This window comes from Filicampus tigris, chromosome 9, assembly GCF_054856515.1.
Source record: "Filicampus tigris isolate MCC_2025a chromosome 9, RoL_Ftig_1.0, whole genome shotgun sequence".
In the NCBI taxonomy this organism is placed as follows: domain Eukaryota; kingdom Metazoa; phylum Chordata; class Actinopteri; order Syngnathiformes; family Syngnathidae; genus Filicampus; species Filicampus tigris.
In genome coordinates this window covers 6,486,247-6,511,479 of record NC_141225.1, presented here as the reverse complement: position 1 = coordinate 6,511,479, position 25,233 = coordinate 6,486,247, and the positions used below count along the sequence as shown (strand labels likewise).

Sequence of the window (25,233 nt, the reverse complement as noted above, 5' to 3'; positions counted from 1 at the left end):
GAGGGTATTTTAGATGTATTACCGCAAGTTGTCAGGGCTTAGTTCCAGAATAAAGTTGTCAGTTCATGAGTTTCTGCAGTGACACACACTTATTTGACTGAATTTATAGAATAACCTTTAAAAAAAACAACAACAACTATGCTAAAATGAGCTTTTCACACCCGTGTGAAGGCTGTTCTCTTGATATCAATCTTCAGGGAAGACGTCACTGACATTTTCACACCGGCAAGCACTTGTCATGCATCTAAAGCACATTCTCACAGGGCTTATACTGTACTGCATGCACACTTGGGCAATCTGCGGCGTGAGCCATATGCTCATCACGCCAGATGACTGGAAAAAGGACACGCAACAATGGCGGTGATAAGAGAAATGCTAATGTGGAGCTTCTCAAATTTTTCATACCATCCACCACCTCAACGACAGGTTTTATCCCTGAAAATGATCAAATAAACCCACCATCATCGCTAGGTCCAGGTTCATGGTCACGCTGTTTCTCAGATTTTGTATTTATTTTTTGCTAAGACAAGGCAAGGCAGCTTTATTTATATAGCACATTTCATACACAAGGCAACTCAATGTGATATACATGATTAAAAGCACAACATTTAAAACTATTTCAAAAGAAAAAACTAAAGACATAAAATGTTTGAGGCGTCCCTTATCAATGCGTCCTTCAATTCATTTTAGTTCTATTATTTCAATTGGGAAATTAATGTTGGCCCCTAATGTAAACCAGTTAGCAGCCACGCCTGGCTTTTGTTTGTCAGCCAATCATTTGTTTGTCAGCCAATCATCAGTGTATTTCTTCTGTTATGGTCACATCGTCAATTAGTTTAGCCAGCAAATTGGGTGCTTGGATAGTAAATACAGGCACCTGATTTGCCATGTAACAGGAAACATGGAAGTGAAAGACGGAAGTGAAGCGACATTCTGGACAAGATTACATGTTAAGCAGAACGGCTCATTATTCTGGACTGAAACAAGACCATGACGATATCACGGCACTTTTAATACCGTGAATACTGTGACATCCCAAATTATCAGGGTTTTTTTCATTAACATTATCTGGTGGGCTAGATGAAATTGACAGTGGGCCAATTTTGGCCCACGCGCCGCACGTTACTAATATTTTGGTGTTTCTTTTTGAAAACAAACAACATTTGATGTTATGAGCTTCTCTTATACAACATCAAAATGCACAAATATTACAAAAATAGAGATTCAGACACATTGTCCATTATGTTTTTAACAACAAAGAATTTTCGTAACTTTCCAAATTATCTGCTTTCATACATTTGCATAAATAAATAATCTTTTAATACTTTTATTGTCTATTGATGTAACCTTTTATTATGATATTGGATTGATATTAGGCACTAATCTGAATGTAGGAATTTATATCTTATACAAGGTTACACTGTACTGTTTACAAAAAAAACAAACATTAAACCACGATTTAAACATCCATCCATCCATCCATTATCCATACCGCGGGCATGCTGGAGTCTTCGGGCAGTAGGCGGGGGACACCCTGAATTGGTTGCCAGCCAATCGCTGGGCACACAGAGACAAACATCCCCACTCACAATCACACCTAGGCAATTTAGAGTGCCCAACCAATTTACCATGCATGTTTTTGGAATGTGGGAGGAAACCGGAGTACTGGGAGAAAACCCACACAGGCACGGGGAGAACATGAAAACTCCACACAGGGAGGCCGCAGCCGGGATCGAACCCACGACCTCCGAACTGTGAGTTGAGCACCGTGCCGCCCACGACTTAAAAAATTTGAGTAATTCAATTATTTTTTCACGTACCACGAGAGGGAGCCTGCATACTAATGCAAGCTGTGTCACGGCCAACACACTTTCTGTGAGGTGCTTTGATTAAAATGGCTCAGATGGTTGGTCGTCACTGCTGTGATTTATTCCCATTTTTCACACAGAATTAAAATGCGTCCTGGCCAAGTCGGAAACAGCATCCACATCAACGATAAAAGCCTGAGGCATGATCTTCCCAGGTATTAAATCTCTTTTTAGGCCTATGAACATGTTGACGTACGAAATGTGCTGCGTTGCAGAAGAGTTTCTTTTTGGACACTTTCTTGGCAGCAAGACCTCACACAGTCCTTGCTGCTCTCTTTGAGCTCATGTTAGAGATGCTAGCATGCCAGAGGGTACATTTATACAACAGCAATTCAACATCAATTTGTAAAAAAAAACGTCAACAACAGAAGATCTCTGTTCACCAGTGAAGTACAAATGCTGTACTTATTACAGTATTTAAATGTTTTTTTTCAGGTATCTGTACTTTACTATACATTTTCTCATTCATTTTTACTTTTATTCCCTTTATTTGAAAATAAATATCTGGACAGTACTTCCTATGCGTTATTTTGTCAAAATAGACGGATGACATTTTTTCAACGGTGTAAAAAAGAGTTAGCGTTTTGATTAAGAGCTTGAGCGGCATATATACACATGTATATATATATATATATATATATATATATATATATATATATATATATATATACACATGTATATATATATATACACATGTATATATATATATATATATATATATATATACACATGTATATATATATATACACATGTATATATATATACACATGTATATATATATATATATATATATATATATATATATATATATATATATACATACATGTATATATACATATGTATATGTACATGTATAAATATATATTATACATGTATATATACATATATATATATACATATATATAAACTGAGAATGGGGTCTTTGATAACTTTGATCCAAAGGGAGGGTAGATGCTCAGATTTGGCCCGATTGTCGGTTTGTGCGTGGCTGTAAAAAGTGTAGTAGACCTTTCACCTCCCATCCAAAAGTCTTCTTCTTCATCCACTTGTCTACAGAGCCGGCCGGCGGCAGTGAAAGGGCACCTGAAGTGAATCACCTGTGAAAAATGACTTGTCCTCGTTCGGCGGGGAGATAGTCGGGTGTATCCACAGGACCTTGTCACTTCCCATGTGCTCTCAATGAATCTAAGCTGCTTGCTGATCCAAGTCTTTAACCCGTTCGCCGCGGTAAAACAAGGGCCTGAGCATTGACTTGCTTCCCATTATGGTTTCAGCCACGAGCCATAGTGCAGATAAGTGCTTATAACACAGCTTCTGGTTGAATAGTTAAGTGTCCTTTATACAATGACGTTAGCGAATGCGCGTGTGTGAGTGTAAATAAGGCTACGCTGCTGACACACCGCACTGACACTGCCATGTTTAATTTCCATCTTGTTTTCATTTTGTTTTTTGCTACAATTTTCAATACAACCACGTGAATTTGATCAATTATCACTCACGCTTTCATTAGATTGTGAATTGTCAGCATAGATAGCTAGAAGAAAAGAATACAAAAATGTCATTATGTTTTATAATGGGTACAAAGCATGTCTTTCAAATTGTATCTCAAACCAAATGAGCACACTTAAACAGGAGTTGGTCACAGCTTACGCCCAAACACTCCTAAAGGGTCGTACTTGATTCTTTATTTCATACCCTGGGTGATCCATATGACAGAGTAAAACACAATTTAGAAGAAAATAAGAAAAAAAATGATAAAGACAAATGACAGAAAAAAATAATACCAAGCCTTCTACAGTTTCGATGTCCAATATACAGACATGTTCATCAGTGGTTCCACTGTCTGGAACAAAATCAGACAGAATTGCATACAGGGTTAATGCATTGAACCCCTACCCGGACACTACAATATGTGCTGTATTTTTTATCAATTTTACACTTGCTAATTTTTGTGTGTGTTCAAATATGATGATTATGTGTATAAAAACATGTTTTAATACATTTAAATGTTTTTTAAGCATGTGGAAGGGGTAAAACTGTTTCTAAAAAACATTTTATACTCTACATATCGCGGACTTTCACCTTCACCCGGTGGGTCTGTCATGTATCCCAAGCGGTGAACGGTTCATTATATCTGATGACTAATGTATCATGTATTCTATTTTACTCATACTCCATATCAACTTTGTCTATACAGCGGAACATTTCTAAAGCTTAAAGGACAGAACCTAAGCCAGGAGTCACGCATCAGTTCAGAAAAGCTGCCCAAAGGGTTTTCCCAGACAACAATGTAATAACATGCTGATGTGTTCATGATTGCTCACAACCAAGTGTCTCCTTGTTTAATGCAGCAAGTCTATTAAATCGGACAATTCCCTTTTAATATTAAAGTCCCTTTTTATTGCTAATAGCGCCATTTCCATTTCTGACTGTTTGCTTTTCCCCGCGAGGCCTCCTTGCACGCGTACATGCTTCGGAGACCTACGTGTGACTTCCATTATAAATGTAATAATTGATTTTGCTAGTCGTAGTGCACGGACACACCAAGGTAATGTTAAAATGGTCCATTTGGCACGATGAGAGATTACAGCAATTTTGGAGCCATTTTTACAGTTTTAATGATTTTCTTTGTAGCACATCCACGCAACATAGAGCAGCAGCCACCATCCCAGTGTTCACATTATCAATAAAAGCATTTAACAAAAATGTACCAAAAAAAGTTGCCTTGTGGTTCCAAGGACAAAGCGAGGAACTGCTGCTCATGACGTGGATCTTAAAGAAAAACATGGAAATCATTTGGTACTAAATGCAAAATAATTTGTACCATACCATCGTTATCCAATAAGAAGCAGGGTGGAAAAAAGTCAACAAGCTTTATCCGTCAATTTTCTATAATCCTTGTCTTCATTTGCGTTTTTTTTTTTCTTGATTCACGGCAGAGCTCGGTCCCCATCCCTCGCAAATAGCAGGGGTTTGTGGTTTAGGATTTTGCCAGTGTTTGGACTGTCCATAAAATGTGAGTGCTGTGGTGTGACATACTGAGCAAAGCTGACGCATTCCGAAAACGTGTGAATGTTGTTGGTGGAGAATGTGCGCACCTTTGACAAGGCTGACAGGTGAAAAGCGAACACGTGGGATGTGACCATCAACCTTGAAAGAGAGCGTGACAGCTCGGTCTGAATTCAAAAAGCGTCATCGCCTGTAATACTGCAGATACAAGGTTACATTTGAAAAAAAAAAAAAAAAAAGATAAAGTATTGAAAAGCCAACACAAATCCCTTTGCCTTGTTTTCTCTTGCCTGCACGCCCTCACTGCTACCTTCTTTCTTTTCATCTTGCAGGAATTCAGCGTGAAGCTTGCAGACTCAAGCAGGCCCACGGGCTTCGACACATAACGAATCCCCGCCCAAGGGGGCAGTGAAGATTAAAACTAGCAATTGCGGCGGACGCCTTGAGATTCCAGAGAGCAGACAAGGGAGTTGAAGGAGGTCATCTTCCACCTTTTGTTCTTCCCGGTGCCCTGAGTGCAGGATCTCCATAGACAAGTCTATTTGGACGATGGAGTGAGGGAGTGGAGTGGACGTGAGGAGAGCAGGATTACAGCTCTGCGAAAGAGCCAGGCTCATATTGGACATTAAGTGACAGTCTGAGTGAGAGAAAACATGAGAGGAAGCCTTTGCTGTGCCAGCTGCTTGGAGAGCAATTAACCCTCTGGCCAGCGCGAGCGACTACCTGGCTTCTATTTTTGTGATTGCGGCGGTTTGCTTGTACGAGCTGCAGTCATGTTTAACCCACCGCCTTGCAGACTGGACGGGACCGGTTGCCAGCGACACGGCGTGGTCCTCCTCCTGCTGCTCCTCGACAGCTCCCTCAAGGTGGCTCAGTCCGCCAAGCCTAAAGGTCCGGGTCACACCCACCTGAACTCCATCCGCATCGACGGGGATATCTCCTTAGGCGGACTCTTCCCAGTCCATGCCAGGGGCCACGAGGGGAAGCCATGTGGGGAACTAAAGAAGGAGAAGGGGATTCATCGACTGGAAGCCATGCTCTTCGCCTTGGACCGCATCAACAATGATAACAACCTGTTGCCGAATATCACGCTTGGCGCCCGGATCCTGGACACCTGCTCCCGGGACACGCACGCCTTAGAGCAGTCGCTCACCTTTGTGCAGGCCCTGATCGAGAAGGACGGGACGGACGTCAAGTGTCTGGGTGGCGGGGCGCCTATCATCACCAAACCGGAGAGGGTGGTGGGCGTTATCGGCGCGTCGTCCAGCTCCGTCTCCATTATGGTGGCAAACATACTGAGGCTCTTCAAGGTAAGGACTGATACCAGAACACTTGCTCCTGATTTTGGCTGAGTTACTATGTTGGTATGGAAAACTCGCAAGGCTCTGAATCAAGTTCAAGTAGTTTGGTTGATGTGTGTATCTTTGGTATGATCTACAGATAAATGCTTTTGAACCTTTGAACATGATGTGGATCTTAAAATGAATCACAAAAAGTTAAAAATTCGTCTTTGGGGTGGAATTTTCAGATGAACCTAAAATGCCATATAACCTTTAAAAGTGAACTGAATTTGACCTTCTCTAACCTTAGAATACACACGTCCAACTCTTCAATGATTTGGTACTTTTTGTACAATTTACAGTTCTCTAGCTGAATGGCAAAATTCACAACAGGTGATCCATGAATTGACCAGTACCGTAAATTTCGGACTACAAAAGACATCTTATTAAAAGCCGCAACATTTAAACTTAGCTATAAACACAAATTTGTACATACATTGGCCGTTTTGTATTAATGCGGGCCTCCACGTAAAACTTTTATATACCTTTAACACCGGTAGACGCTCCCCCCCAAACAATGCAGAATGCATCTATTTACACAGTGGCATCCCGGAATCTTTTTCAGTCACTCTTGGTGTCACATGAGGCCAATTCGCAGACAAGCTTCATCAGGCAGCAGTGCACGTAAGTCTGTGGTAGTGGAGCCTTTGGAAACACGTTGTTAACATGTTTTGGGAGACGCAAGGGCTGTTGCTCCATGGCCAGAAATGTGGTCCTCATCGTCAGTTGCAGACTGACGCAATGTAAGGACGGAAGCGTTTGACGATTATTTCTATGAATCAGGACGGAGGGAAGAAGAGGGAAGGATACTCAGGTCGCGGTCGGAGGACGCAGGACGAACCGGCAAAAACGGGTAAAGTGCCCATTTTCGTAAACCAGGAAGTGTATTTGTCCATTCACGGATCATACATCTGTTGCAAATCTTACAGGTCTGCTCCTTGTTAGAAAACGTTGCACAAAAAGTAAACAAACTTTGGAAAGTGGGGCATGCATTTAAAATTTTGGAGAAGCTCATATTAAGTTTACCTGGAAAGGCTTTGTTTTCATTGTTTATTTTCATATTAGGTTAATCTTAAATTCTAATCTGAAAGACAAAACTAGTCCTAATGTTTTGAGAGTAGTGTGCTTCAAAAATTGTGACTAGATTACAATGACATTTTATGTGTAGCTTTGACTCAAAGACAAAAATATCAGCCATGATTTGGATCTAATACTGGCAAATTGAAATTTTCTGTGTTGCCTCATTATGACTGACAGCTAACGGGATTAATTTTCAATTTTATATTAAAAGATAGACCTCTACAGTTGTGACTTTCTTCTTGTGTGTAGCTTTGGTATGCCCAAAACCGAAAAGATTACCTTTTAGTCATGATTGCAACTTCATCAACACAGAATTTGGTTGCAGATTTTACTGAACATACAGACACACAGTTCCTCAAAAGTTGTGAGTAGATTATAATGAAAACATTGGTGAAGGTCGACGCTGATCTTGGAAACATAAATTACCTTCAAACCATGATCTCACATCAAAATTTGACGTGCGCTTCAGTTGGGACGACGCACATTTTTATTTATTTTCAAAAAACGAATTTGAAATTTCGGAGGGTTCTGGTGCTGATCCAAATTTGTATTTTGTCTTGGTCGAGATTTTTGGTCCTCCCAGTGTCAATTCCTGGCACATTATCATGCAGTGTTTGCTCTTGTGTATTCATTGAAATTAGAAGCAGTCCTTTGATTGATTCTTTTGTCTGTTTGCTCATGCTACAAAGAAAAACACAGAGCAAGAAAACAAGTGAAATGTGAAACCGTACGTGTGATACCCACTGCAACGCAGTGGACACATTCATAACTTTAGATGGCGAGAGTGAGCGGGGTATCCCTTGGTAAATCTTATCACGCATGCTTTGCCCACAAAGCTGGTTGCTAAGCAGTGAGAGGTATTGCCTGTCACAGTAGCGAAACGCTTAATATGTTACTACTGGGTTTCATTGCCACCCACTGTGGCCTTTCCTCTAAATTGACTGTTTGGATTGGCTTAAGCTATAGAAAAACAAGACTGTTCATGCACATCGGATGAAGACACTTCAAAGAGGCCTTTCGGAATGTTAGTTTCTGTTTGGTCCTTAGAAGTGAGATCTCATGTACACGAAGCAGGATTCTGCGCAAAAAGTAAAGCACATGTAATGAGCCAATTTGGCAAGTCACAAGAACAGTTATGTTTACAAACGCAAAGAAAAAAACTCTACGACTATTGTGAAACATGGAAGAGACTCCATGTTCCAGTGCAGCTTTGCTGCATCTGGCATAGATTATCTTGAATATGTGCTGGGCACAATGAAATCTCAAGACTAGCAAGGCGTTCTGGAGTGTAAATTGCTGCTCAGTGTTGGAATAATAGCTTTGCTACATCCAGCACTGGGTGTCTTGAATCTGTGCAAAGTCAAAAGAAATTTCAAGACTATGTACAGTAGGAATTCTGAAGTGAAATGTACGTCCCATTGTCAGGGCCAGTGGACTTGAATTTTTGTAAGATTTCCAGCAAGCAAACTTAAGGGTATAATGATGCATATTTATTCAGATTTTTCAGTGCTGAACATTTGGTATGGTACGGAGGTGAACCGAGTTCCCCCACAGAAAATATTAGGAGAAAGACAGCATAGGTGTAACTGCCTCACACACTAAAGCCTGGTTCACATGGCAAGATTTTAAAATTGTCGGCCGACTTCCAAACTCTGAGAGACCACACGTGATGTGAAAAAAACACAGGTATAACAGCTTTGAACGTACCGTGTGTGGTGTGCAGCCACACGGCAAGATCAACACATCACACACTAATCGATTCATTCACCGATATGGACAATCTCGCAAAACCCCACAAGATAAAAGGAGACTTCGGAATAAACAAACATGGCGGATTAAAGTTAATGGTCTCAGATCTTGTCTTGATGGTGGCACTAGTTTGTGAATTATTTTTAGGGGAAAAAAGTGACACAAAAAGAAAAGACGTTGGGCTCTGTTGCACCATGACTGTTTTCATTTAAGATTCCCGCCACCTCGCTTTCTGATTGGCTGCATGTCACTGTCAACCGGCACAGCGCACGTTTGTCCTCAGGGCACACCACACACGGTGCGAAGTTGGGACAAAACAATCCAACATGTTAAATATCCCCAATTTGAGGTCGGTCATCCTTCTGAGCGACCGGGATCAGGCTGAGCACACCACACACGGCAGGATTATCTGCTAAAATTATCTTTAGAGCCATTACGAGAGTCGCCCATGACCTACGATTGTCGGAGGGGAGATTCGGGGATAAAATCGGGCCGATTTTCCTGCCGTATGGACCAGGTTTAACAAACACAATACAATGTTCTAAAAAACAAACAAACACATATTTACTGCAGTAGTATTTTTCATTTAATTATTGCATTATTTGATCTGATTGATCTGAGAGTCTTTTATCTATTGTCGGATGTATCAGTTTTCTGTTTTATAGCATAGCATTACGCCCCTACCTACAATTAATTGTGAGAAGGGTTGTTTGACTTTTTATAGGCCTTTGTTGCCTGAAATCGTACTACATGCCAAAGTAACGACTGTGATAATTCAAACAAAAGTTTCTTTCTCCTTTGACTTCAAAGCAAGCGTTTGTTGTCTCTTTGCGCCAAGAATGATGATAAAATGTCACATTTATATCACATGAGTTCAATCTACGTGTTTTCCCACAGTAAAATATCTCAGCAGGCTGTTTATCACAAGCTTCTTGATACATCACCTCTAACTGTACTTCCCATTGTGGGGATGCTAATTATGCTTCTCTGACTCAGTTTTTCCTTGATGCAAGTGATTAGGCTGCAACAACAGTCGATGGCGCTTTATCTTGATTTAGCCTTCATTTATGACAAATGAGCTGCTGATTAAATCATTGTGTCAGTGGGCAAGTTTTTGAGGGTCGTGAATAACAGAACATGCTGCGTTCGCGAAACAAGACATGCATACATGATAGGTAATCGTACAAATACGTTATTACCGTACTTAAGTAGCTTTTTCTGGTATCTGTACTTTACTAGAATACAATGGTACTTTACTTTCTAACTTTTTAATTCTCTCCATGACCAAGCTCGTAATTTCATTTACTTGTATGTCAATCAGTTTTCTCCATTGACATGCCATTAATTCCTTTCAGCCCCTAAAACTCACAACATAACCCCCCCGCCCCAAAAAATCTGCAAGGATTTGGCTAATCATTCTCTCTGTTGTAAAGCAAAAATAAATCATAAAGTAAACAGTATTGTAAAACTGTCAAATGTTCTACCTGTAAATCATATATTTGTTGTTGTAAGAGTTCAGGGACCAAACAATAAGCTATTTTATTCTTTGTATTTTAAATTAATCAGATGATTAATTGGTAATCAGAATTTTATCCTGCCAAATATTGGAATTAGTCTGGCCCTATGTTTTAAAAAGAAAATAAAAATAGCACTGAATGTATAAAAGCATAACACCAAATAATAAAAGCAAATGGAAAGAAATGAACTGGCTGTCTAAAGGGTAATCAATCATTATATGTTGGGCAGAGCCAAAAGTCAGAAAAATAACTGTGTTGTATGTGTGCTTTTAAGGGGCGTGGCCAAGTGAATGATGTCAGGATCTTAACCATTCATTGCCAGCGATGGCCGTGGAGGCAAAATATGCATTGCAACTGAGAGGATTGGCAGTGAAGTAGAAGTCTGGTTGGCCCAACAAGGCCAGTTAGTCTACCTGTGAGTGCCTGGGCATGTATTTTTGGCCTGCTGTGACTCCTTGTGAGTGGTTTCATTTGTATTTGTATGGTTAACTGTTTGTCTCCTTATTAACGTACTTACGCCTTACTTTTTCAAAAAAAGGCCCGTTATTTTTGTCAACCTATGCGGATAATGACACAATTTAAAAGGGATGTTAATAGAGCGAGGTTAAATCAACAGATTTTTATTGACTGATTGAGATCTTGGGGTCTTATGAGGTGGGAAAAAATTAGCAAACAGCAATGAGATTGCGGCGTTCAAAATTTTCAGTGTGATTTGAAAAAAAAAAAAAAACTACATAGAAGTAAAGTGTATTTTTTTCAGTTGTTATCATTATCTAATTTCAAATTCTCAATTCCTCAGTTCACATCAAATATTTTTTGGTGCATTGATTCAGTTTATTGTTTTTGTTCCAAGTTATTGAAACAGATATTTGATCAAATTAACAGTAAAAAAATTATCTCAAGTTTTTGTATTTAAATATAGTTCAGAGTGTGTACTTTTTTATCTAAGTACAGGAGTTAAATCAGTATTTCTACTTAAGTACAGTATAAAGTATGAGTACTTTTGCTACCTCTGGACACGATAAATCCAAATAACAGCATTCTCGCTGCCGGACTGATGATTTATTTTCACTCATTGAATGCGCAAAAAAGTCACACATTTCCCAAAAGTCAACTTAGATGTTGGTCAAACCAATCATCACTTTTTAATCCCCCCCAAACTCTCGCTGAGGGAAATCATAGCGAGTACGCTGATTGCTCAATAAAATTGGCTGAATGATCATTAGGTGCGGCCCTGGAATGCTCAAGCCGGCTAGTTTTTATGACCACAACATGCTCAGCATGTACCAGACCACTGGCAAGTTCCATTTGATATGTAGGCAACTTTAATGATAATCTTTATAAAGCTGTCAGGATAGCTTTGGAAATAATGTGACATTATAGCATCACTGTATACAAGTGCGCTGCCACAAAAGAGGACAGCCACACAGTCAACAGTGGAATAACAAAACACATCCATTGTTCATCTCTCTTTGCTGAGTTTCTTAATCCCAAGATTGTTCGACATAAAGCGCCTTTTGTCTTTGTTTGTCAAAGTTATCCAAAGCAGAGATTTTCATAGTTCCTACAAAAAAGAAGAAAAACATTGTACTAATACCAGAAATAAATCTTCATGGAAAGGTCCAGATAGGCCTAGATAGACCAAGCCGACGTTGGCCAACTGTGACAGACGCTTGCCCTCTGTGGCATCGGGCCGGCTGTTGGCGCGTCACGCTGCAAAAATACACCGCAACGTCAGACAGCGATGCTGACCATTAAAGTACCTTCTGCGCACGCGTGAGATGTAATACCCTTCTCTACCATCGGCGGCGGTAGTCACTATTTCTCATGGTTAGAAAAATCCAACCGAAAAGCTATTGGCCGGGGGCGGATTATAAAAAAATAAACAATGCACTCAGGTATATATTTTCACTCACGATGAACTCCCACGCGAAGTAAACCCTCACGTTTTTGACACAGTATCGTGAAATACTTATACTGTCAACCCTCGTTCTTGTACTTGTAAGAAGAGTAAGGCAGCAATGGCGTTCTCACTGCATTTGTCACTCCCTGTTGGTGCTCCGAGCGCTGATTTGCTAGCTAACAGCCAATCAGAGTGAGCAAATGGCTCAGGACGCCGATTCAACATGCTGAAACGCCGACCATACGTTTCCTGACGGGGTCCGACATTACGACGGTGATCATTACACCAATCAAATGGCGCAATCAGACGCCACGACGCTTCACGACCTCCGATGTCGGATTGGTGTATCTAGGCCTTTACATGAATGACATCGTGAGTTTAGTATGAGAATATTAGGAGAATAAAGTCTAAAAACCAAATTAATATGTTACACAGAGCTGGGCATTTTAGTTGTCGATTCCGACTAAACTTTAACAACGCCCTCCCCGCCCCCCCGGGACGATATTTGAACAGAAATGGTGACTCACAGTGCTTTAGAAGCCTGTTCACAGCCTGGTCCATCACTCAAATCTGTCACCCAAGCAACAACAACTCACCACTTTCCTCCCCGCGCTCGCTGCTGTTATGTTTAGGCTTTTTTAGTTTTGTTTTCTCAGTATTTCTGTGTCTGTTTCGTCAATGATTGTGTCCACCTGTCTGCATTCCACCCCCTTGTGTTAGCCAATCAGCTCCCTCCCTCCCTACCTTGTGTGTCTTGTCCAGGTGTTTCTCATTGTCTTGTCAGTATACTTGTATTTAAGTTCCTAGTTTTTGTTCTGTCCTAGTCGGATCTTTGTCGCTTTCAGGTTGTTTTGTTTCTCCCAGTGTTATGTTTTGTTTCTTAGTGTTTCTTTGCTACTTTGAGTTGTGGACTTTTCAAGATTTGTTTGTCCTCGTTTTTGTTAATAAATATTTTCTTCAGTTCCCCCTGCTTCTCCTGCCTCCCACATTTGGGTCCTCAATCCCGGAAACGTGACAGCCGCAGCCAGTGAAGCCTTGCTGCGAAAAATAGACTCATGACGGACTACTGACGAATGGCGGACTAAATAAAGGGGCTTCCGTCTAAGCTTAGTCCGTCTATTTTCAAATTTTTCCCATCATTCATCAATTGTCAGCAAAACAGGCGTCCGTCAGTCACAGATATACAGATCGGTCCATCACATAGGCGGAGCGCCCGGCTCTGATACATATTACAAAAGAAACACTAAAATGTATGGCTCTATTTTCATGAAGACTGAAGAAGTAGCATCTAAAGTCTTATATAATTCTTGATCATTGGGGTGTTTTGACAAGCATGTCACAGACATGTTATTAAGACACTTAAGTACTGTTTTAAATTGGAAAGAACAACATGTTGTCTTCAACAGTACGTGCAGAAGGACATAGTCATAAAAGTGCAGATTTTCCTTTGTCTGACGAACGACACTGACTAAATCCTGCTTTTCAAGCCAGCTGTTGTGAGCGGCCCCCTTTTTTGTACATCGTTTTCAGCGTCGTAACATCCGGCTTGCTACACGTTCATACAGGTAACGAGCATCCTCCATCCCACTCACTCGCTCACTCGTGAAAGCACGGCTCTCATTCTCTCATTAATGCGTGTTAGCGGCATCCTCGCATATTTAATTGGCATTGCTCTGATCTCACCCGTCCCTTTCTACTCATTGCGGTCATTAGCATTCCTCTCTACTTTGTGCGTTTCCACATTTTGAAACTATGTTGCTGCACTCGGATGGAGGGTCAGAGAAACACTGTTACTTCCGCCGGTTTACGTACTTTCCACTTTATCAAAAGCTAACACTAATTTAAGCATCCAACAAAACTCAGTGCAGCTCTACTTACCTTTTGGATTTGAAATGATAGTGTATCAGACTGTATATTCTTGCTATACCTAGAAATAAAGTGGCAGATGTTCACCCAGCCTGGCTCTCAAGTCATGGGCAGAGAAACTCGGTGTGGGGGTGGTTGTTATGTAAATAAGATGAATTATGATGTCATAATCTGATAATGTTGAGAATGGCTCCCTCACAGTTATTTTTTTGGGCAGAATTAGGCAGGAAACAAAAGATTTAGTTGGTTAATTTCACATTTCATGAGTAGGCAGGCATTCCAGAGACAAAGCTATTTTTACACAAAAGGTACATAGAATATGTCTTCTTTAAGATGAGTGCGACAGGGGCATGGTGGTATTTCTGTTGGTTTATGCACTTCTGATCTGTGCATCGAACAATCAGTGCATCGAACAAAACTCGTTGCAGCTCTGCTTAACTTTGACATGATAGCAGTGTTGTCATACATTTGGGATGGGAATGTGAGTGCCACTACATGTTAGCGTTTCAGACTCGATAGACTGGATCCTCAGCCAGCCTAGCTGATCAATTAATGGGCGGAAAAAACACAATGTGGAGGATGCTTATTTTGTAAAGTAGCCCCACTGTTGCATAACAGTGCAGGAGAGCTCTGTCGCAGACACATTTTCAGAAATGGAATAAATAAATAAATAAATAAATAAATAAGTAAATAAATAAATATAAGATCTACTTGGTTGTTTAATTTCACACTTGAGGAGTGGCCAGGCACTCCAGAGACCCAGCTGTTTGTATACAAGCACTTAAAAAGTCAATTTTCCGAAAATATGTCCTATTTAATACCACTAAGCAGTATGGTCCGCTTCAGTTGAGTGGTCGACACAGAATTAGGGTGAACGAGAGAAAGAGAGAGGAAGTCAGCAAGTGAGAGAGAGAGAGTTAGAGAGAGAGAGAGAGAACATTCTAAAAGTGATGTAAAGCAGGTTCGTCACCGTATGGATTAAGCAGTAAAGCGTTAATGGAGAGAGCAGTGCGGTCATTTAGGTCGGGTCACAAGTTATGTTGTTCCTGGAACTCACACATGTGCACATACACTAAACATGCGCACCATATACCGGTATGAGCTGCTTGCTTCTGCCGGACCTCCGGATGGCCCCGGAAGAAGCTCACTCATCAAATTCCGACGCCAATTGCCGCATGAGCTGGGTGGAGATGTAAATGTTTGCTTGAAAAGGCGAGACACCAAGTGTGCCAGAGCACACCGATGAGACTCGTCGGACATGGGCCATGTGCCGGACGGCCGCTCCCCTGCCTACAATTTTGCACGGCATGCAGCTTAAAGGCAGCAGAGTCAGCGCCGCAGGTTCACAGTCTTTGTTTGAGCGACTGTAGGCCCCACCCCATAGACTGCTGGGCCAATGGTGAGTCTGGGTTTGTTTCTATGACGACTGTGGTCGCAGTCTGAGCACTGCTACTAAAGTGGCTTCTACTTGCCGTAGTGCAGCAGAGTGGCCGCAAAGACAGTGAAAGACTTTTCACTTGTGGAGGCAGCAGTTCATACACTACACTGTGTGTATGTGGCACATCACCAAACAAAAAATACCCCCAGTCAACCTTTTAAAACTTCGTCAAGCAATCGAATATGTGCCGCTTAAGAGAAGTTAGCGAACCTTAATCTGTGCTGAGCATCCAATAAAACTCAATGCAGCTCTGCCTATCTTTCACTTTTGATATAATAGTCTGGGTTGAACCCATGGGGGATATGCAGATTTCTGGATGGTAGCATACAGACAGTGTAGTTCAGCTGTAGCTTGGCAGAGAAACTTGCTACAATATGCGAGGGTTATTGTTTCAAGTTGACACAGTTATGTAACGGTCAGGAGGAAGTGCAAAACACGTCTTTCAAAGACATTTTACAAAATGGTCACAGAATTACGATAATATGACTAAAATGAAGTTGTAATACGAAAATAACATTTTACTAAAAAGAAAGAAAAAAAAAACCTTACAAGAAAAAGAAACAATTTTGCCAGAAAGAAATTGTGCATTTAGTGGAAAACAAGCAGTATCAATACAGGGTCTTGTCATTTCACAAGAATATTTTTTTTAGAAAATAATGTTGTAATCCTACAAGAAAAAAGTAATCTTTTGAGAAAAAAAAATACTCATAAAACATTTCTTCAAAAAAATATAGCATTGAAAGAATTTAAAACATTACTTTTTAATTTTAAATAACAAAAATGATTTCAAATCTTAATTTTACAAGAACAAATATGCAACTACAAGAACAAGTATGTGCATTTATTTGAAAAAAACCTTTTTTTTAAAATCAAGATGCTAATATTAAAATAAAAAGTGATAGCTTTAAAGGAGAATGTCATACGCTATGAAAAAACAATTCAGTCATAACTTGAGTTGTAAAATTACAAGAAAAATGTAAATCATGTCTGTACAGTCTCATTATAACGAGCATAATGTTTGTGTTAAGACGCTTGTGTCTGTGCCTGAGGAACATTTATTCAACACTATATTTCATGTATTCATACATATGACTATGAATTTTGACATTCACCTGTTAAAATGCCACCTTTTTTCCTGTAAGCGAAACCTTGCTATTTGCGAATAACTAATACCACCGACAATAAAAGTTGGTAATTGCATATAGAGTCCACAAGATGGAGGCATATCACAAGAGAAAGGATCATAAAGCATCAACACCACGTTTCCAAAATGTACCCAACCATGAACCCATGTTACATTAACAACTGTATTTAGCATAGTAGATTCAATGGGACAATTCACACAACAATCAAATATGCACAGAAGCACTTTACATAAATGATACAATGTCATAAACTCACTTTTGGCATTTACACACTATAATAAATGTTCGGGAATACAGGCAAAGAATAGGATGGCCTAAAGTCAATCTTTCATTGCTTTGCCTTAGCAGAAAAACAGAAAACAAATGAGATTTCCAGTGAGTAACGGAGTATAGACTCAAAAGAAAAATCCGCAAATATGCAAATCTGCGAATGCCGAACCGCAAATTTGTGGGGGTCCACTGTCGTCGTGCTATTTTTCTCCATATCTCTGTGGCCCTAATACTCCTCGGCAGGCCTGAAATAGCAGACAAGGCACCCTGAGGCCTCAGTGAAATAAGTGCAATTGAGAGGAAGAAGCGTTGAAGAAGAGCATTTATCATGCAAGAGCGCACACGCGTTTCACATCGCACTCCTTTCTCCTCGCCCCCGACGTTCACAATGGAGATGATGATGATGCTGACCCGCAAAGCTTTTGTCAGGCTGGTCAGCTCCACGTTTTGGCCATGTTGAAAATCTCTGAGATGTCTCGCATTTGTACCATAGGGAGTTGTGACGGTGCCTTTGTTTTCCCAGTCCAAAGCGTCTCCCTTCCCGGAGGTGAGGGCCATCTGCTCTGTCGCAACCTCAATGGTGACTTCATATACGCCGATGTCAACAGTTCAGCACTCTTGCTTTGGTAAATAACGCTTGTCGATATCGGTTGGTTGAAGGAAAACAACTATAGATAGAAGATTAATTCAGGCCAAGAGGATAATAATGTGGACATCCATAAAGTCGTTTAAAACTGTAAAAAATCAAAAGAAGCGCATTTTTCAGCTCCAAAATAAGCAATATGCTTGTATTAGACGGAAAATAAAGGTAGAGAAAAGTTGTACATTTATAAAAATAGGAAAAGAAAAGAAAAAGCCATAACATTACAAGAAAAAAATATCTTAATTTTAGGAAACTGCCTAAAAAATTTATTACGCGGCCTCGTAAAAGTAGCAGTAATGTACTTTATTTTATTTCATTATTTTATGTTATATTTAGTAATTCAGGACATACAAACATAACAGCCAGGGGGGTGACAAACATGGAGGCAAAGATATATATTACAGAAATATGTCATAAAGCGTGACGTCATCAGCAGGCAATCCAGCAATCCAATCTGGACATTTAAAACATTTACAATGAGCATTCGATCAGTCCGGCCCTCGGCTTGTAGCTACATTTTTTGTTTGGCCCTCCGTCCATTTGACTTTGACACCGCTGCTGTACAGGATAAGCGGTTTGGAAGATGACACATGACACAAATCGTTCTGTAATATACTGTAGGGGAAATGTATTTTACAAAGACCGAGATCAAGAACTGTAGAACGTGCCCCCAAAATTCCCATTCCCTAATCATGGGTGTGTTCAGAATACACTCGGAGCGTGCACTGCTTCACTTCGACTCTTCGGAAATTTCACAAGAATTAAAGTTATAATTTCACCCACTTGGCTGGCAACCAATTCAGGGTGTCCCCCGCCTACTGCCCAAAGATAGGTGGGATAGGCTCCAGCACGCCCGCGACCCTTGTGAGGATAAGCGGTATGGATAATGAATGAATGAATGAATGAATGAATTTCACCCACTTTTTTCCTCACAGAATATGGCATTAAAAGGATAAAGTCATAATTCTATGAGAATAATATTGCCACTTTCAAAACATTTTTCATTGATTTGGATATGAAGAAACAACGCATTCCGTGTCTTTTTTTTTCTTTTTTCTTTCCATCTGATTTGTACCACTTAATGTGAATTGAGTCACTTGTAAATCCACCCAAAGTGACTGTGAATGGAAACCTGTAAAGAGACCAACGAGGATTCATTTAGTAGCGTGTGACCGCTCACGAGTGTGGCGTGCAGCCAATTTGATTGTACGTGGTTGGTTTGTATGTCACCACCTCTGGCGTTGATCACGTCAAAATGCTGGCAAATCTGCAGGAACAAAGAAAAGGAAATAAAAAGAGGGCAGATGAAGCATATCAAAGTTCATCCTGCACCTCAAGCGCAGCCTCAAAGGTGTGAGCGATGTCGTTTCACGCCAACGCAGAGTGAAGCAGCCTTGCGGGAGAAGACACACTTCAGTTCAAGTGTGTCATTATTCTACTGTTCAACACGGGACTCATGTCATTGTTATGTTAGGCCATAAATGTAATAGTCGTACTTAGTTCATGGAGCCTGTTGGGGATTGTTTTATTTTTTATATAGTACAGAGAACCAGCACTATTTCTGGGAATAATTGATGCTCCACTGTGTTCAAGTGGTACTAAATTGTACTATGACTGAATTCAGAAGTAGAATAATGCAACACAAAACAGGCTCATCAATAGCACAAGCTAGCAGACTAGCCGAATAACATGCTAGCGCTAACTGATGTGACATCAAACAAATACGCACACTAGCACTTTACACAACCAGTATTGAAGTATTAAATCATTGAAGTTACCTTTTCGCATCCAGAAACAATATAACAGAGTAAATGTTTTCGAAAAAGAGACAAATTGCAAAGTAGACAGTCGAGTGTGTAACAATGAACAGTACAGCAAAGCGCAGGAGTTACATCGATGGTGCTGACACTCCTGAAGCTGCTTGTGCTGGTGGGAAAGTCTGCTGCTTTGCAGCCTGCTGGGCAGTTAGCGCTTTGGTCGTTAACTGACCACTAGATCTATGCAGTGATAGCACCAACTGGCAGCTGTAGATAGATTTTGAAATGTTCCTCTCAACTGTTGATTCAGATTCCACTGGTTTTCGATGCCATGTTCAGTACGAATTTGGCAAAACTATCATGAGCCAAAACAGATGTAGGTGCTATCATCACCCGATGATCATCAATCACAAATCTAACACAGCTGCGGTTAGGTTGTGTTCAGACTGCAGGCATATCTGATTCCTCCTCAAATCAGATTTTTAGGGCTGACTGTTCATATTGTATTTAGCAAGTGTCCAAATGGGATTTGGCCCCCTTCAGACTGAGCCACAATACTGACCGATTTGTCAGGTTACTGTAGCAATGACGATGGAAGCATGAGTCGCGTTTGACGTCATATACAGTAAGTGCGACAGCAGCAATAACAACAAAAAACACGCCCTCGATCTTTGCTTGGATGGTGCTATATCCCCCCACAGACCGATAAGGCAATGCGTTTCCTCCTAAATCCAGGGTCTGCTCTTTTCAATTTCTTTGGTGGGCTAAATTTTTTGACACTTTGATTGGCATTCTCTGGTCCGGCGCATTGGGTCTTGTGTCGCATGGACAGTCAAAACCGATTGGTGTGTTTGGAGTTCAGACTGAGATGCATCTTGTCCAAATGCGATATGCGATATCCATGGCGCAAAAATCTTATTTCCTGTGCTTTGTGAATGTTCAGACTATAAAAGAGCCATTCGGTATCAATCTGGATGGGATAAAAATCTGATTTTGGCTGGCATTCTGAACGCAACCTTAGATTTGGATGAGCAACTCGGTGGATGGCAGCAGAGCAGTATGTGTGTAGGCAGAATTTATGCCCATAGACAAAACAACGTTCTGCTTTTCACTGCAGAGGTTAGGGTGAGATTCAATGAATGAAGAATGAATTAATGACTATGAACAAAATAATGGGGAAGAAAAAAGGTCCAAGTACTGCATATTATATATATATATATATATATATATATATATAGAGAGAGAGAGAGAGAGAGAGAGAGAGAGAGAGAGAGAGAGAGAGAGAGAGAGAGAGAGAGAGAGAGAGAGAGAGAGAGAGAGAGAGGGAGGGAGGGAGAGAGAGAGCGAGAGAGAGAGAGAGAGAGAGACTAAATATTTGTCACATATGTGACTACATATGTGACTACAAAATCTAAAACTTTTTAGATAGAATACTAATATTAATAGGATGATGTACAGTCGTGATACGACAATCAAGTTGTAATGTCATGTTCAATGTCAAAACAGCCATGTTAATTTTTATGTCAGATTTTAGTTTGTGCAGCCTGTTGGATAATTTTTATTTTTTCATTCCAATTGTGCCAACTTGAATAGTGCAAGGAAGGGCTGCTAATGTTCTTAATTGCGTTCTAACAGCTTGTTACATGATTAAGTCAAATTAATTTTCAGTGTAAACAACAGCGAGTGGCTGATATTTAATTAGCCTTGAAAAAAAGGACTCTTTAAAGGTTATACAAAAAAAAAAAGAATATATATAAGATCACTCTCACATTTTTCCCTTTCAGGGTATTGACAAATTGTATTTAGTGAGGAGCATTCATGTTGTGCTTTTGCGGCCTTATTATTATTATTATTGCTTCATATTCCTCTTGTGTTATTTTGCTGGCGGATGAATGTGTTGATTCATGCGTTGGTGACCCATTTGTGTGGAAAAGATATATTGTGACAACACCCGAGGCCACGGGACAACAACTGGAAGGACATGTGACACGTATACATTCCGTTCATCTGTGTTTAAGACCTTGAGGGATTTCATTCACATGTAGATACGGGACTGTTTGGTTTGGGGAAAAAATGGGATTTTTGACAAGAATAAAGTTGCAATAGTACAAGAGAAAAGGCTATTGTGATTCTATGTGAATAATAAAAAATATGTGAGTAATTTTACCCCCAAAAAGTTGTAAATATAAAACAATTTGAATTTTAATGTATAATTTTGTAATATAACTGGAAAAAAGATGGAATTTTACCAGAATTATGTCATATTTTTATAATAATTAAGTCATGTTTTAAGTCATGTTATCTTTGAATAAAAACATAATTGTACTAATAGCAATATTACACTTAAAAAAATACAGAAATAAAGTCAAACTTTGACAAGAAGATTTATTTTACACAACCACAAATTTCTGGTATTACAAGAGAGCAGGAAACTTTACTTGTGATTAAAAGTAATTAAAAAACACCTTTATCCCTGAGAATAAAAAAAACCTGGTCAGTATCTAAGAGGTTGCCGAAACCTCAAATCTCTCAAAATGTCATTAAAGATGATAAATAAAATAACATTCACTTATACTACCACGTCGTGGCACTTGCACCCAAGCTAAAGTGCTGCTTACTTTCCGAGTCCGCTCTCAATCTCTCAACTTCACTTTCTGGAATGTTGGCTCAATGTTGCACTGATCAATTAGGAAAAATGCTGAGTGCAATAATGGACTGTCACAATTTGAACTGAGCCTTGATGTAGATCAGCATCCAACTGAAAGATACCTTTTCTACACTTCCCCTAAAAATGTTTGCTTGATTACACTTCTGCTTTGTGATTGTGCACACAACTGTGCGAACAAAACAGTTTTTGTACCTACAAACTTGACAAATGTCTATCGGCAATCCAAACGCAGAGCTTCAACCATCTGTTGATGTTCTTCACACACCAGACGCCAATGTGTGTGTGTGGGGGAGGGTGCCTTTGCCCACATATGTCCATGTATGTTTCCTCCAGTTTGTTGATTTAATTTGTTGAATTTGTTTACGGATTTACGTGTCATTGAAACGTCCTGATCCACATGTAACATAACATAAGGTACCACCAAAGCAAACAAACCGCAGCTCCCGATCGCTGCATATCAAAGCGGCAATGAACCATTCTGTCATATTTTTGTCAAGTGCAAAATGGTTATTGTTTATTCTTTATCAATTCAATCTGGGATTTTCTGGATCAACCTGACAAGTACAAGATGGAGTACTGTGGTATATTGTAAGTTCTGCTTCAAAGTAGACATATTACACTTGATCTTTCAACACAGAGTGATGCATGATTCTGCAGTAATATTAGCAGAGCTGGGCATCGCCTAACCGACTTCCCGGAGAACAACATAAATCAGGCAATATTTACTATTGACAGGCTAAAATCAGACAATTTGGGTTTTGAGTTAAAACAATGTCTCAAAATAATTAATCGATGACCAAAATAGCTGTCCATTAATTTGATAATCATTGAATTAACAATTTAATATTGACCTTCTCCTAATGACTAATGAAGAGCTGACGCTAGTCATGAACAAGCTGAAATGGCAAAGCCTGAGGCTTAACGCTGAATAAGCCACCGCACGGACTATACGTATCACTTGGAAAAAGCACCTAAGCGCAGCGATTTCATGGACACAAAAACAAGAGGGTGGCTTTAACACGCCGCCGGCGAGGTTGAGTAAGGCCGGGGCCAACTTGTATTTGGAAAGGCGTTGAAACAATGACGGAGAAGCATTAACAGTGTGTCAGCTCCTCTGCTCGTAACCATGGCGATCTTTGGCATCCATTCGCTTTTGTCTATTGATTTGTTATCAAGGTAAAAGGTTGGACGTTGCTCACAGACGAGCGAACAATTGCCCGTCAATGTCCAAGGCATCAGTTTACATCCCGGGATCTGAATATGCGCTGATAGGCAAAGGTTGACAGGGCCAAAAGGTCTAAGAGACTTATCATTATCGGACAAGATTATGTATTGATCTACTGTGTTTTGTCTCCAAGTAACTGCGCTCTTTTCATGCTCATCTTCGCAACATCACCAGTGTGGCTGATTACAGCCACTTACTGATTGCTGCTCTAATATGCTGGGAAAAGGCCAGTTTCTTTGTATCGATCCCAATCAGCTGTCTTTCGGGATGGCGGACACAAGAAACAAGATGAAGCTTTTTCAAACGGAAAGTTTCAAGCCATTTTCAGTGGCGCTTCAGTGATCTTGATATTGCTGCAGATTTTGTCTGTTTGCTACCAAACTGCGCAAAACACTTAACTCCACTCCGAAATTCGGCCCATTGCTAGGCATGTCTATTGTGAACACATCCACAGAAAGGTCTCAAAAACTCACACCAAAAAGATACATGTAGTCTGCTAATTTAGTTTAAAGACGTCATTTGAGGTTTATATTTGTGATTTCTAAGGATACGCAAAACACTCAAAAGTTCAGCCCTCTCGCCACATTCATTTAGCACCCTGAAATTTACTAAGCATTTCTATTATGTATAGACCCATAAAAAGGTCTCAATAACTCATGTCCAAAAAGACACATAGTCTGCCATCTTGGTTTGAAGCAGCCATTTTAGAGTTCTTTTTTCCATTTTCAAGCATATTTCAGAGATGATCCCGAGATTTTAATCGATTACTACCAAATTTCAACCACTCGTAGGCCTACTAGACAAGTAGCATGACAGAAAGTGCAAGAATTAGGACTTTTTGTCATTTTTATGGGAGGAACATGACTGAAGTTTGATGTCTGGCCATGCAAACCTCTGCCCCAAAGCCAATTTCACTTGGCAACATTCAATTTGACAAAATAAAAAGTCTCAAGAACACCTGCCCAAAAAGACACATGTAGTTTGTCATTTTGCTCTGAAGCGGCCATTTCAATGTTATTTTCATTATAGGGTGCTTCAAATACAAACTTGACATTTTGTCAGTTCACAACATCTTAACCATATATGCTTGACAAATGGGCGAAACGGAACAACATTTTTAATAAGTTTGTGTCACCGCATGTGGGCATAGTTTGGTATTTGGTGACCCACCATAATACACAATACTCTAATAATGGCTCCTAAAAATTCATCAAGTGGAACTAGCTTCACTTAGCAACATTAAATTTGGCAGATGTGGGCATATTTACTAAATTTTGCTTGTCCGTCATTCTTACGGCAGCGGCCAGGGTGCCCGTCCATCATTCGTCAGTCTGTTCGTGACAAACTGAATTGTAATCGTCAGTCCGTCGATCCGTCAGGCAGTTTGACATTTAAGTTAATCAGTTAGTCCGCCAGAAGTCCGTTGGTCCATCCGTCGGTCCCCCGCCCCCAAAGATGTCAGAAAAACAGGCGTCTGTCTGTGACGGAGTTATGGTCCATCAGTGAGAGACTGACGGAACATTAGTGATGATCACATTGACGGATGAAAACCCACCGCCGTCATTCGTCAGTCTGTCTATTTTAAAAAGGGGCCTGTCAGTCGTCAATCGTCAGCAAAACGGCGTCCATCAGTGTCGGACTGATGGACTGGTCCGTCTGTCTGACGGAATGCCCACCTCTGGAATTTTTTACACATATTTACTAGGGGTGTGACGAAAAACCGATTCGACCGGATATCCGTTTGTAAACGCTAGC

General features: G+C 40.2%; 1 protein-coding gene and 1 long non-coding RNA gene across 7 annotated transcripts in view; one reads left to right on the top strand and one right to left on the bottom strand.

Moving 5' to 3' along the window:
- Window positions 1–25,233, top strand: part of LOC147141753 (metabotropic glutamate receptor 4-like) — a 213,904-nt gene that overhangs the window by 35,219 nt on the left and 153,452 nt on the right. For 3 of the 5 annotated variants that reach the window (XM_086040447.1, XM_086040448.1, XM_086040446.1), the window contains one exon: window positions 5,210–6,187. In XM_086040447.1, coding sequence (XP_085896573.1) covers window positions 5,651–6,187 — 537 coding nt within the window. In that variant the 5' untranslated portion in view covers window positions 5,210–5,650. Of the gene's footprint in view, window positions 1–1,631; window positions 1,755–1,948; window positions 2,024–5,209; window positions 6,188–25,233 lie in introns of those variants that run through there. The other 2 variants (XM_086040450.1, XM_086040449.1) reach the window with 2 other exon arrangements.
- On the bottom strand, window positions 3,811–13,163 carry LOC147141754 (uncharacterized). 2 transcript variants are annotated; one of them, XR_015088109.1, is made up of 3 exons: window positions 13,063–13,163; window positions 5,951–6,043; window positions 3,811–5,875 (listed from the first exon to the last, which is right to left on the bottom strand). It is a non-coding gene; the product is annotated as an uncharacterized LOC147141754 (long non-coding RNA). The 2 variants fall into 2 exon arrangements; XR_015088110.1 differs by having other exon boundaries at window positions 12,994–13,132.